This window comes from Papio anubis, chromosome 12 (assembly GCF_008728515.1).
Source record: "Papio anubis isolate 15944 chromosome 12, Panubis1.0, whole genome shotgun sequence".
Lineage (NCBI taxonomy): Eukaryota > Metazoa > Chordata > Mammalia > Primates > Cercopithecidae > Papio > Papio anubis.
Genome location: NC_044987.1, coordinates 65,597,527 through 65,609,060, shown reverse-complemented (window position 1 = coordinate 65,609,060; position 11,534 = coordinate 65,597,527). Strand labels below are relative to the sequence as shown.

General features: G+C 53.8%; 1 protein-coding gene and 1 long non-coding RNA gene across 2 annotated transcripts; both read right to left on the bottom strand.

The window, feature by feature from the left end:
- Positions 1-34: 34 nt before the first annotated feature.
- Positions 35-4,727, bottom strand: SMPD1 (sphingomyelin phosphodiesterase 1). The gene is made up of 6 exons (XM_003910298.2): positions 4,123-4,727; positions 2,873-3,645; positions 1,641-1,812; positions 1,337-1,413; positions 989-1,134; positions 35-832 (listed from the first exon to the last, which is right to left on the bottom strand). Exons 1-6 carry the CDS (start codon positions 4,426-4,428, stop codon positions 423-425), a joined length of 1,884 nt encoding a protein of 627 aa, XP_003910347.1. The 5' UTR covers positions 4,429-4,727; the 3' UTR covers positions 35-422.
- Positions 4,728-6,144: 1,417 nt separating this feature from the next.
- On the bottom strand, positions 6,145-10,744 carry LOC108581972. The gene is made up of 3 exons (XR_001894976.3): positions 10,206-10,744; positions 8,351-8,531; positions 6,145-6,729 (listed from the first exon to the last, which is right to left on the bottom strand). It is a non-coding gene; the product is annotated as an uncharacterized LOC108581972 (long non-coding RNA).
- Positions 10,745-11,534: the final 790 nt, after the last annotated feature.

The following is an 11,534-nucleotide window of genomic DNA, read 5'->3' as shown; positions in this document are numbered from 1 at the left end:
TGAAGGAAGAAATTGGTACAGTCACACAGGGGTCTAGAGTCCAAGTCTCTTATCTTTATTTTAACAGACTGGCGGGATCAGGTCGCAGCAGCAGTACAGGGTTCCTGGCTGGGCAGCACAGGCCTGGGGCAACAGTTCCTGTCTTGCCTGCCAGGGCGGTGTCAACTTAGGCCTCTATTCCATGGCTGTGAAAGGACAGCAGCCTCAAGGCAGTTTAGCTCCTGGGCACAGGCAGCCAAACCCCCTCCCATATCCAGCTAAACCAGCTCCAAGAAAGGATAAGGTCCTGTTTCCCCGGCATCCTTGGGGCCCAGGGACTGGTTCTTCCACTGGATGACCTTGCTTGGTTGAACCACAGCAGCATTTGGGCTTTTTCATCCTTTCCTACATCAAGAACTTTCCCAAATGTGGGCCCTGGGGCCCTAGCAAAACAGTGGCCTTGGCCACAGGCTCTGGGCCTCTGGGAGGCTCCCATCTAGCATCAGGTGGCGGCACAGAGCAGGGCTGTCAGCACGGGCAGAGAGCTGGGCACAAAGAGTAGCCAGACGGCAGGGCGTGCCACAGGGCTCTGAGGGCGGGTGGCCCTTATGGTAGAGAAACCAGAAGGTCTGGAAGAGTTGCATGTCGCCCCGCATGCGATATACCAGGTTGTGCCAAGCGGTAGGCAGTGTGTTGGGCAGCCCATAGGTTTCTCGAGCCCTGTAGAGAAGCTGCCAGTGCGGTATAGCTCCCGGTGTGTTCGCCTGGGTCAGATTCAGGATGTAAGTCTCATGGTCCAAGACTATGTGAGAGCTCCCGGAGTAGTTTCCATCTATTTGGTACACACGGTAACCTGCAAGGAAGCGGGACTGACTGGAGGGGAAAGGAGCAAGGGCAACTCCAGGGAGGGGCCACACATCCTGCCCATGCTTTGCAGGCTCTGGCTCCAACCTCCTTCCTCTATCCCACCAACTCCAGGATAAAGGAGGCTCCCTTCTGCCTCACTCACCAGGATTAAGGCCGATGTAGGTAGTTGCACTGGGTGCTAGGAAGGCTACAGCCAGCGGCCGGCTCAGAGTCTCTTCATCATAGAAGACCTCAAATTCATCCACATGAGTGTGGCCAAAGAACTGAGCAGCCAGGGTGTTCTCATACCTGGCCAGAAAATACTACATTCAGAAGATTCTAGGGAGGGGTAGGAAGAGATCTGGGGAGATAGGATGCCCTCTTTCTCCAACCTGTTCTAGGAAGGAGTCTCCCCACTCCATGGGACAACAGGGATGGTGAGATGCTCAAGGGAATCTTCAGCCTTCAGACACTCACCCTGTCCCTACTCCCACCCTCATCTCCCTCCTACCTGGCTACAATTCGGTAATAATTCCAGCTCCAGCTCTTCAGACAGTGCCCTGGGGGAATGTGGCCAATTATATGCACCTAGCAGGGAGAGTTAAGGATGGTAATCAGGGCATCCAGGGGTCCAGGCAGCCCTGGCTAGAGAGGGGGACTGAATGAAGGCTTTCAACAGTGACCATGAGCTGAACCCCCAGGGAACACTTGTTGGGAATGCCAGGAAAATCAAACTTCTCTGCCCAGAGGTGCTCCAGCTCGACAGAAGCCTGCTTGTCCCCCAGCACCACTGTGTTCCCACCACTCCCCCTCACTTTGTCTCCTCGATCCTCAGCAGCCTGAAGCTCCCCCACCAGCCACTGGAGCTGTCCTGCGGGATCCGTGGAGTTGATCAAGAGCCAGAAGTTCTCACGGGAACAAAAATTCATATTGAGAGAGATGAGGCGGAGACCGGGGTATGGGGAAAGAGCATAGAACCCCCCAATTCTGAAACAAAGTAAACATGAGAGGTCAACATTTGTTCCAATCCTGTTCCTCCTGTGCTGGGCATTTGGGTGGAGGGTAAAAGCATACATGACATCTTCCCCACCTGCAAAGAGCTCACAGTCTAGCTGGAGACCAAACAGTTCTAATTATTGGGTCTGTGTGACACAAAAGAAAGGCTCCGAGGGCAGAGGACTCCAGGAGTATGGTGGAGGGATAAGAGTGAGCTAGAATGGGAAGCAAGGGCCACACAGAGGGAAGATGACATGAGATGGATAAGGTGAGAAAAATTGCAGCAGTTAATAAAGGGGAAATCAATTCCAGAGGGCCAACATGAGCAAAGACGCAGCTGAGGCATGGAGAGGTTATGCTGCCAGACCTTTGAAGGAGGGACCTTTGAAGGAGGGTGGCTAGAGATAAGAGTAGAAAGGGAGGGCTGGAAGGCTGGGTGCGGTGGTTCATGCCTGTAATCCCAGCACTTTGGGAGGCTGAGGTGGGCAGATCACGAGGTCAGGAGATCACAACCATCCTGGCCAACATGGTGAAACCCCATCTCTACTAAAAATACGAAAATTAGGGCGTGGTGGCACGCACCTGTAGTCTCAGGTACTTGGGAGGCTGAGGCAGGAGAATTGCTTGAACCTGGGAGGTGGAGGGTGTAGTGAGTTGAGATCGTGCCACTGCACTCCAGCGTGGGTGACAGAGCAAGACTCCATCCCTGCTCCCCCCCAAAAAAAAGGAGGGCCGGGAGCAGTAGCTGACGTCTGTAGTCCCAGCACTTTGGGAGGCCGAGGCGGGAGGATTGCTTGAGGTTAGGTGTTTGAGACCAGCCTGGGCAACATAGCAAGATCTTGTCTCTACAAAAACTAAACTATAAAAAAAAAAAAAGTAGCCTGGTGTGGCAAAAGAGTAGAAAGGGAAGATGGAGTCAGATTAGGGGAGCTGAGTGAAGAGCACTAAGGACTCATGCTAGAGCAATCAGAGACAATGCCCCAGGTTCCCTTCTCCCTTCACTTTCATTCACCCTTTTTTCCCTTCCTGGGTTTCCAGGGATGATAAGTACCTGAGGGTGCGCAGGGCTTCAGCAGGCAGCCAGGGCTCCCAAGCCTTGGCCATCGCTTCGTAGAGCCAGCGGGAGGAGTGGTTGCCCTCAATGAAGGGGGGAGGGAAGCTATTGACGGGTGTGCTCTCGTGGTTGCCCACAGCAGGGTACACTGGCACTGGCCCCAGGAACTTCCTCACAAGTGCTGTGACGGTGGTCAGGGCCCGCAGCTGGTCCTGACGAGTCTGGTGCCAGACATCATGTGCAGGGATGTCTCCTGTCCAGTACACCATATCAAAAGGGCCGGCTGGGCCCAGCCCACTCAACAGGCTTTCCAGGGTCCTCAGGGGCAGGTCACACTTGCTGTATTCGCCCCAGTATCCAGCACCTGGCCGGGACGCGGGCGGCAGGCCAGAACCCTGGCGGCAACACAGTGGGTCGGCACAGTCAGGGTCCATGCCCTCCAGGTAGTCATGATCCCAGTGCAGGTCAGTGAGGAAGAGGACGCGGCTGACAGGGGCACCTGGGGCTGGGGGGCTAGGGGGTTTGGGGGGCGGCTTCGGCACAGTAGGCAAAGAGATGTTCCAAGATGAGAAAATGTCCCAGTGCCCACAGGTGGAGCCCAGGAGCAGGCCGCAGGCCTCAGATGGGCTCAGCACTGAGCGTCTCCACACCTCCACCATGTCATCCTCAAAGAGCTGGACAATGGATTGGCACACGGCAGGTGGTGCTATCTTCAGCAGATTGCACAGCTTGATGGCCATGGAACCCACGCGAGCCACATTGGGTTCCTTCTGCAGTGGGAGGAGCACATGGTGAGAAATCAGAGGCAGAGCAGAGGAACCAGGCCAACCCCTGGCCAACACCCCTTGGGCTTCCATTTCCAAACTGGGGCTGGGCAGGACTCAGTGCACCATGGTGAAGAAAGCTCAGTGCACACCTTTGCCTTCCAGATATTACCCTCTAACTCAGGCAGCACCAGGCCATCACTTCCTCTTTAGCTCAGCAGCCTGTGGCATGAGGCCTTTGCTTGACAAGCTGACTTTCTCAGGCACTGTCTGCAGTATTTTCTTACTTCACAAAGGTCACAATGGGGTGGTGGTGGCATGTAGCCATAGGTGTCCCCAAAGGGGAGCAAACTCAGTGACGGATTGTAGATGCCACCCTCTCCATCAGGGATGCATTCTGACCCCAGGGCACCAGCATCAGCCCCAGCCCCCAGCCCCAGCACTCCCTTCGGCCTCCTCCACTGCAACCCCTTCAGCGCTCACCTTCAGCCCAAGGTTGATGGCGGTGAATAGACCTTTGCAGACTGGGCAGGTGAGGTTCCCCCACCCAAAGACATCTCGGAGACGGGGCACTATGCGATGTAACCTGGCAGGATGGCCTTGGGGAGGAAGAGGATGAGCCTCTGCCGGCGCCCAGAGAACCAGAGAGTCAGACAGAGCCAGAGCCAGCGCCAGCACCAGTACTAGGCCCATCCAAAGGAGTCGGGGGGCTCCGAAGGTTCTGTCTTGTCCCTGCTCCCGGCCGGACCTGGGGCGACTCTGGCGCGGTGATGCTCCGTAGCGGGGCATTGTCAGGCTTCCTACACGGGGCTAGTTCGTTTGTCCCGTCCCCACCGGCCTGGACCCTAGCTGGCCCTCAGGGCCCCAGGCGGCGCTGAGGACACCCCATTACCCTTCTCTGTAGTCGGCTGACTGCTTCGCGGCCGGCCGCAAAGCAGCTCCGCCCCTTCCTCTTCCTCTGATCTCCAACAGCTGATCTCCCGGCGGCGGGCAGCTGTCAACGCTGCGGAGGCGGAGCGGGCTGGGCGCTCCCGGGACCGCCCCGATTCCGCCCCCTCTCCACGCCCCCCGCCCTGCCCCAGGGCGCAAGGGCGGTGGGGGTGGGGACTCTCCCTGAGGTCACCAGGGGCTCGGCCTTGAGGTCACAGCCGGGGGAGGCCGTGCTTGTGCTTTGGGGCTCCATGTGATGTGGTTGGTGAAAGACGCCTCCTTTGTCCGAATCCACGCTCAGATTCCCAGAATAGCTGCCAGACCGACCCCGGCATTTAGCTGGGGTAAGGAGGGTAGGAGAGAGCAGGGCCGGCAGGATCCTCCCACTGGGTGTGTTGCCTCTGACAGGAAGGTGCCTTCCCTCGATTTCCCATGCTCTGCCACTGGCACCAGCACCCTTGAGTCACCCTGAGAATCATTCACCTTTGATTCAGATGAGGAAACCAAACCTTAGAGATGGTGAAGAGACTAGGAAGCCGTAAAGACCATATAGCCATGGGGACCAATAACATGAGCTGGAACCCAGTTGGGTCTCCCACCTCCGTGTATCCATGACGGTAAAAGCGAGCATTTATGGAGTTGTTTACGATGTGCCAAGCACCAATCTAGGCACTTTATAATTAATAATCTTCAATTCTCACAACAGCGCTAAGAAGTACCTATTATATTGGGGCCCAGAAATCCATACCCAAAATGTGGTGGTTTGACTTACTAAGTTAAGCCTCAAGGTCTCTCTGACATTCCTACACCCGCCCCCTTTCTCCCAAAGCCTTTACCTAGCGTCCAGACCCATCAAAAGGAACAATTGTTTTTTTCTTCCCCTCCCTATAAAACCAAAAATATGGGCCGGGCGCGGTGGCTCAAGCCTGTAATCCCAGCACTTTGGGAGGCCGAGATGGGTGGATCACGAGGTCAGGAGATCGAGACCATCCTGGCTAACACGGTGAAACCCCCTCTCTACTAAAAAAAATACAAAAAACTAGCCGGGTGAGGTGGCGGGTGCCTGTAGTCCCAGCTACTCGGGAGGCTGAGGCAGGAGAATGGCGTAAACCCGGGAGGCGGAGCTTGCCGTGAGCTGAGATCCGGCCACTGCACTCCAGCCTGGGCGACAGAGCGAGACTCCGTCTCAAAAAATAAAAAAATAAAAAAATAAAATAAATAAAATCAAAAATATAATCACACCTGAACAGACCCTTTCACATGACCACCTACTAGTTAATGTGTTCCCTGATCCATTCCTTCTCCCTCAGCAGAATTCCTCTTCCCCTCACTCCCATAACCTGCTTTGCCTGGATGGCACATAAGCTTCTGAACTCAGGTGGGAAGTGGGTAGTCACTCTGTGGTTGCCCGTGGACACATTAATAAAATTTGTATGCCTTTTCTTCAATTAATCCGTTTTTTGTGGGTTGATTTTTCAGCAGAATTTCAGAGGGCGAAGGGGAAGTTTCCCTTGGTCACTACTGTAAGGGTAAACTGAGGCTGGAGCCGAACCAAGAACGAAGACACAAGGCAAATGGCAGTGAGAATAGCCTTTATTAGGACTCGTGGGTGAGGTTCCTCGGTCCAAAGGTGCGGGCCGAGGAAGTCACGCTGAGGGAGGAGGGTAGGGGCTTCTTATAACCTGAGAGGTAGGGAAGCTGGTTGTGCAAACAGGGCCTGGGGGGTCTTGAAACTACTAGGGCAGGAGTTGAGTAAGGGTCATGAGGAAGGGGTCTTTGGAAACTGTCAACCGAAACGGCTGTTTACCAACTTGTGGAATGCAAGTGAGCTGCAGGTCATGGAGGAGTGTGACTGCCCAGCCGGAACTCTGACGCATGTAAGTCTGCGGGTGTGTACAAGGGTGAAGGGAGTCTTTAACAAAAGGCCTGCTACACCGGGTAATGCTGCCATGTTGAGTCTAGATTCCTGCCTAACATTCCGACCTCTTTCTAATAAGAAAGTGAGGCGACGTGTTCATCTGGCTGCTTCCTGCTGGTATGGGTCGTCGTGGGGTTTTTCGGAGGTCGGAACTCGGGTATAGGGGTGGAGCAGCATCTGATTGAAAGTGACCTGGGAGACTTCTTTCATGTGGTCCTGGATGAAGTGGAGGACACAGGGAGCTATGAGTAGCAAGAAGCCAATGATTAGTAAGGGGCTTAGAAAGGGTAGGACTTAACCGGCCACAGACGACTGCCACCACCTAAGTGAGGGCCTCTTGGGTAAGTTCTGTGGCAGCCGCCAGGGCTTGCAGACAAGGTTGCCAGCCCTGGACTGTGGGATCTAACTGCTTGGAGAGATAGGCCACAGCCTGGTATGTGGATCCAACCGGCTGGGCTAGGAGCCCAGTGGCTACCTTCTGGCGCTCCTCGGTGAATAGATGAAAGGGCTGAAGGGGGTTGGGGAGAGAGAGAGCAGGGGCAGAAAGGAGACAATCCTGAAGCTTCTTGAAAGAGTTGGCAACCAAGGAGGGGTCGGACAGTGGTCTGGTGGGTGTCTCCCTGGCAGCCTGGTAGAGGGGCTTGGCTAGGATCCCGAAGTTGGGAATCCAATGCCTGAAATACCCTACCAGTCCTAGGAAGGACAAGATCTCTTCCGCATCCTGAGGAGGCTGGAGAGTTTTAATGAGGCTTATTCTATCTGCTGTAAGGCTTTTTGTAGTGGGTGTGAGTAGTATGCCTAGGTAGGTGACAGAAGGGGTGCAAAGTTGAGCCTTAGCCGGGGTAACCCGATAAACTCAGTCGCCTAGAAAATTTAGAAGTGTAGTAGTGTCTGCAAGGGAGCACTCCCAGGAAGGACTACATAGTAATAGATCATCTATGTATTGTAGAATGGTGCTATGGGTTAGGGGGCAGAGGAGGATGTCCTGTGCCAGTGCCTGTCCGAAAAATTGGGGGCTATCTCAGAACCCTTGAGGCAAGACAGTCCAGGTCAACTGGGAAGAAATATGAGTGTCTGGGTCCTCCCATGTGAAGGCAAACAGAAAGTGGCAGTCTGGGTGTAGAGGGATGGTAAAGAAGGCAGCTTTCAGGTCAAAAACAGTGAAATGAGTGGTGTCAGGGGGAATGCGCGAGAGGAGTGTATATAGATTAGGATCAACTGGAAAGGTAGGGACTACTGCTTCATTGATGAGGCGTAGGTCCTGCATGAGGCGATAGGCCCCAGAGCTTTTCCATACAGGCAGGATAGGAGTATTGCATGGTGAGTTGGTGGGAACTAGAATGTGTTGTCAGAGCAGGCGTGTAATGATAGGTTTTAGTCCCTGTCGGTGTTCAAGGGAGATAGGGAACTGGGGTCTAGAGGGGAACTTGGAAGGGTCTTTTAGCCGGATGCGGACCAGAGTGTGGTGCTGAGCAATGATCGGGGTGGAGGTGTCCTGCGCCTTAGGGTTAATGGGGACTGGAAACGGGAGTGGGGGGTCAGCCTGGCAGGGTTTGTCAGGTGAGAGAAGGGGGAAGAGGAATGTGAGGTGTGGGGAGGGGTTGGGTCGGAAGTGAACTGAGGCCCCTAGCTTGGAGAGGAGATCTCGTCCTAACAAGGGGACTGGGCATGAAGGAATGATAAGAAATGAGTGCGAGAAGAGGGAGCCATCCAGGTGGCAAGACAGAGGAGGAGTCTGGCGGTAGGTGGAGGGAGTGCCGTCAATTCCCATGACTGTGACAGTGGAGGGATGGCTGGGGCCACTGAAGGAAGGCAAAACAGAGTAGGTAGCCTCCGCGTCCATAAGGAAGGATATGGACTTACCTGCTACCTGGAGCATAACCCTGGGCTCAGTGAGAGTGCGAGGGGTCCCCAAGTCTGGGCCTCTTCAATCTTCATCGGTGTTGAGAAGCTGGAAGGCGCCTCCAATACCTGGAGGAGGGTCGTCACGTGGAGGCACAGCTACCGTCCTTAGGTCGGGGCAGTCTGACTTCCAGTGGCCCATCTGCCAACAGTTTGGACAGGGGCGAGTTGGCTCCTTTGGGTTAGGGAACTGCCTGGCCCAGTGGCCATCGTTGCCACACTTGAAGCAGGCACCAGGTGGCGCTTGGGTAGTACCTCCTTTCTGGGAGCTCCTGGAGCCGGCCGGTCTCAGGGCTGCTACCAAGGCCTGGGTTTGGAGCTGTACCTTCTGTTTTAGCGTGGCCTGTCATTGGGCCTCAGCTGCTTCCTCCCTGGAGTTGTAGACCTTGAAGGCCAGTTTGACTAAGCCCTGGATGGGAGTTTGAGGGCCTTCCTCTGCTTGGATATCAGGGGCCGACTGAGAAATGAAATATGAGGCCAAGATGGTTCCTCCTGCAGGGGAGGCAGGGTCAAGGTGGGTGTACTGAATAAGTGCCTCAGTCAGCTGGTTAAGAAAAACAGCCGGATTTTCATCTGCGCCTTGGACTACCTCCTTTAGTTTTTTAATGTTGACTGATTTGTTAGAGGCTGCCTGCATGCCAGCAAGAAGGCACTGAACCATCATGTCTCAGTGGCGGCATCCTGCCTGCCCTACCTGGTAGTCCCAGTTGGGCTCAGCCGAGGGCACTGCCTCGGTGCCGACTGGCATGGCAGGGTCAATTAAATGAACCTGGTTACCATGCTGCCTGGCTGCCGCTAGGATGCATTCCTGCTCCTCAGGAGACAGGGTTGAAGTCATAACGACATGAAGGTCGTGCTGGGTGAGATCATATGCCTGGCATAGATACCTAAACTCTTTGATATAATGAGTAGGATTGGCCGAAAAGGAGCCTGCATGCTCCTCAACCTTAGACAAGTCTGCCAATGAAAACGGCACATGGACCAAGACTATTCCTTTGGCGCCTGCCACTTCTCATAAGGGACACAGGAGGTAGGTCCTGGACCGAGTATGGGCTGATACAGGCGAGGAAGAGGAGGAGGTGGAGGTAGGGGAGACAGAATCTGTCGGGTTTGGTAAGGGCACAGGAAGGGGAGAAGGGTGGGGAAGTGTTGACGAGGATGGGGATAACAGTGGGTCAGGGTAAGGAGGAGGTTGGGCAGGAGACCGGAGGGGTGGCCGGGATAGGGTGTCAGGAGGCTCAGAAAAAGAGGAGGAATCATCCCTCTCCTTGCTTGAGGGAAGAGACTTTGTGAGCAGAACTTGAGCTAACGAGCACTGGGCGCAGAGATCTGGGCGAGAACACAAGTCCCAAAATGCCTGAACATAGGGTATCTTGTACCATTTGCTTAGTCTCTTGCAGAAGTTGGTCAGATCTGTGAGAATGTTAAAGTCTAGAGTGCCTTCTGCAGGCCACTGAGACTGATTATCCAGTTTATATTGTGGCCATGCTATTGTACAGACGAAAATGAGCTGCTTTCGTTTTATGTCTTGGCTGAGACTTAAAGTCTGGAGATTCGCCAAGAGGCACCCCAGAGGAGATTTTCGGTTTGGTTTGGACTGGGTAGTTCCCATGGTCTCAAGGCGGGCAGTCCGGAGGCAATGGGCACGTCCTCCCACTGCCACGCAGAGTGCGGGGTACGGTGGCTTCCGGGGAGGTTGGACGTCTCCTAGTCCCCAATACTGAGGTCACAGCTGACCGGAGAGAGCCCCTGACGTGGCCGCGCATTTCGGACAGGGACTCCTGGAGGGAGCCTTCAGGACGGGGGAAAAACTTACCCAGCAGTGATCGGATTGAGTCAAATTTGGTGAGACGGCTCCAGGCTTGAGGAGGGGATCCCGGCTCGGGGAGAGGAGAGCCTGCCCGACCCGGCAGGGGTCCGGGGAGGGGGTCTCCTCCCGGGTTTCGGCACCAAATGTAAAGGTAAACTGAGGCTGGAGCCAAACCGGAAACGAAGACAAAAGGCAAATGGCAGTGAGAATGGCCTTTATTAGGACTCGTGGGTGAGGTTCCTCGGTCCAAAGGTGCGGGCCGAGGAAGTCGCACTGAGGGAGGAGGGTAGGGGCTTCTTATAGCCTGAGAGGTAGGGAAGCTGGTTGTGCAAACAGGGCCTGGGGGGTCTTGAAACTACTAGGGCAGGAGTTGAGTAAGGGTCATGAGGAAGGGGTCTTTGGAAACTGTCAACCGAAACGGCTGTTTACCAACTTGTGGAATGCAGGTGAGCTGCAGGTCATGGAGGAGTGTGACTGCCCAGCCGGAACTCTGACGCATGTAAGTCTGCGGGTGTGTACAAGGGTGAAGGGAGTCTTTAACAAAAGGCCTGCTACACCAGGTAATGCCGCCATGTTGGGTCTAGATTCCTGCCTAACAACTACAACTACTATTATTACCCCTTCTTACAGATAGGATGAAGCACAAAGAAGTTAAGTGGCAGAACAGCAATTAAACCCTAAGTTGTTTGGCAAGTGCTTCTGAGGGATCCTCAGAGCTATCAAGTCCTGTCAGTTCTTTCCTTTGATAATTTTCTACAAGTGTTTTTTTCCCCCCAGTTTTGGGGACATCATCTCAGATAGAGTACTCACAGTAATCATTACCATGCATTTTGAAGATTATGTACTATGTAAAAAACAAAACAAAACAAAAACCATTTTATCTGAGGAAGATGAGCCCCTTTAAACTATCAGGCCCAGAGACGCATTTAAAATGTAACAACAGTCACTCTCCCTCTTCTTTGAGCTAAGTAATTATCTTTTGAAACCACCTGCTATGCTAAGTAGCCATCAAATGCCATACACCTGATAGTTCAACAATGTATAGCCAAGCACTAACCAATGTATAACCAGTGTTATTTCTGTAAACAATGAGAATTCCTGATGAACAACTTTTGTAATCACTTCCTTTCCTAATTCATCTTTTTATTCTTTACAAATGTGAGCCCCTCTTTTGTTGTCCAGAGCACTCCCCTGAGACAACTTGCAAGTGTGCCCTGGGTTGCAGTCCTCAACCTTGGCCCTTGGCCCAAATAACCCTCTACAGGTACTTTTCTGAGGACTCTGCATTAACTTAATCCTAACAACAAAGTCGGGAGTATAATTATCCCCATTTTA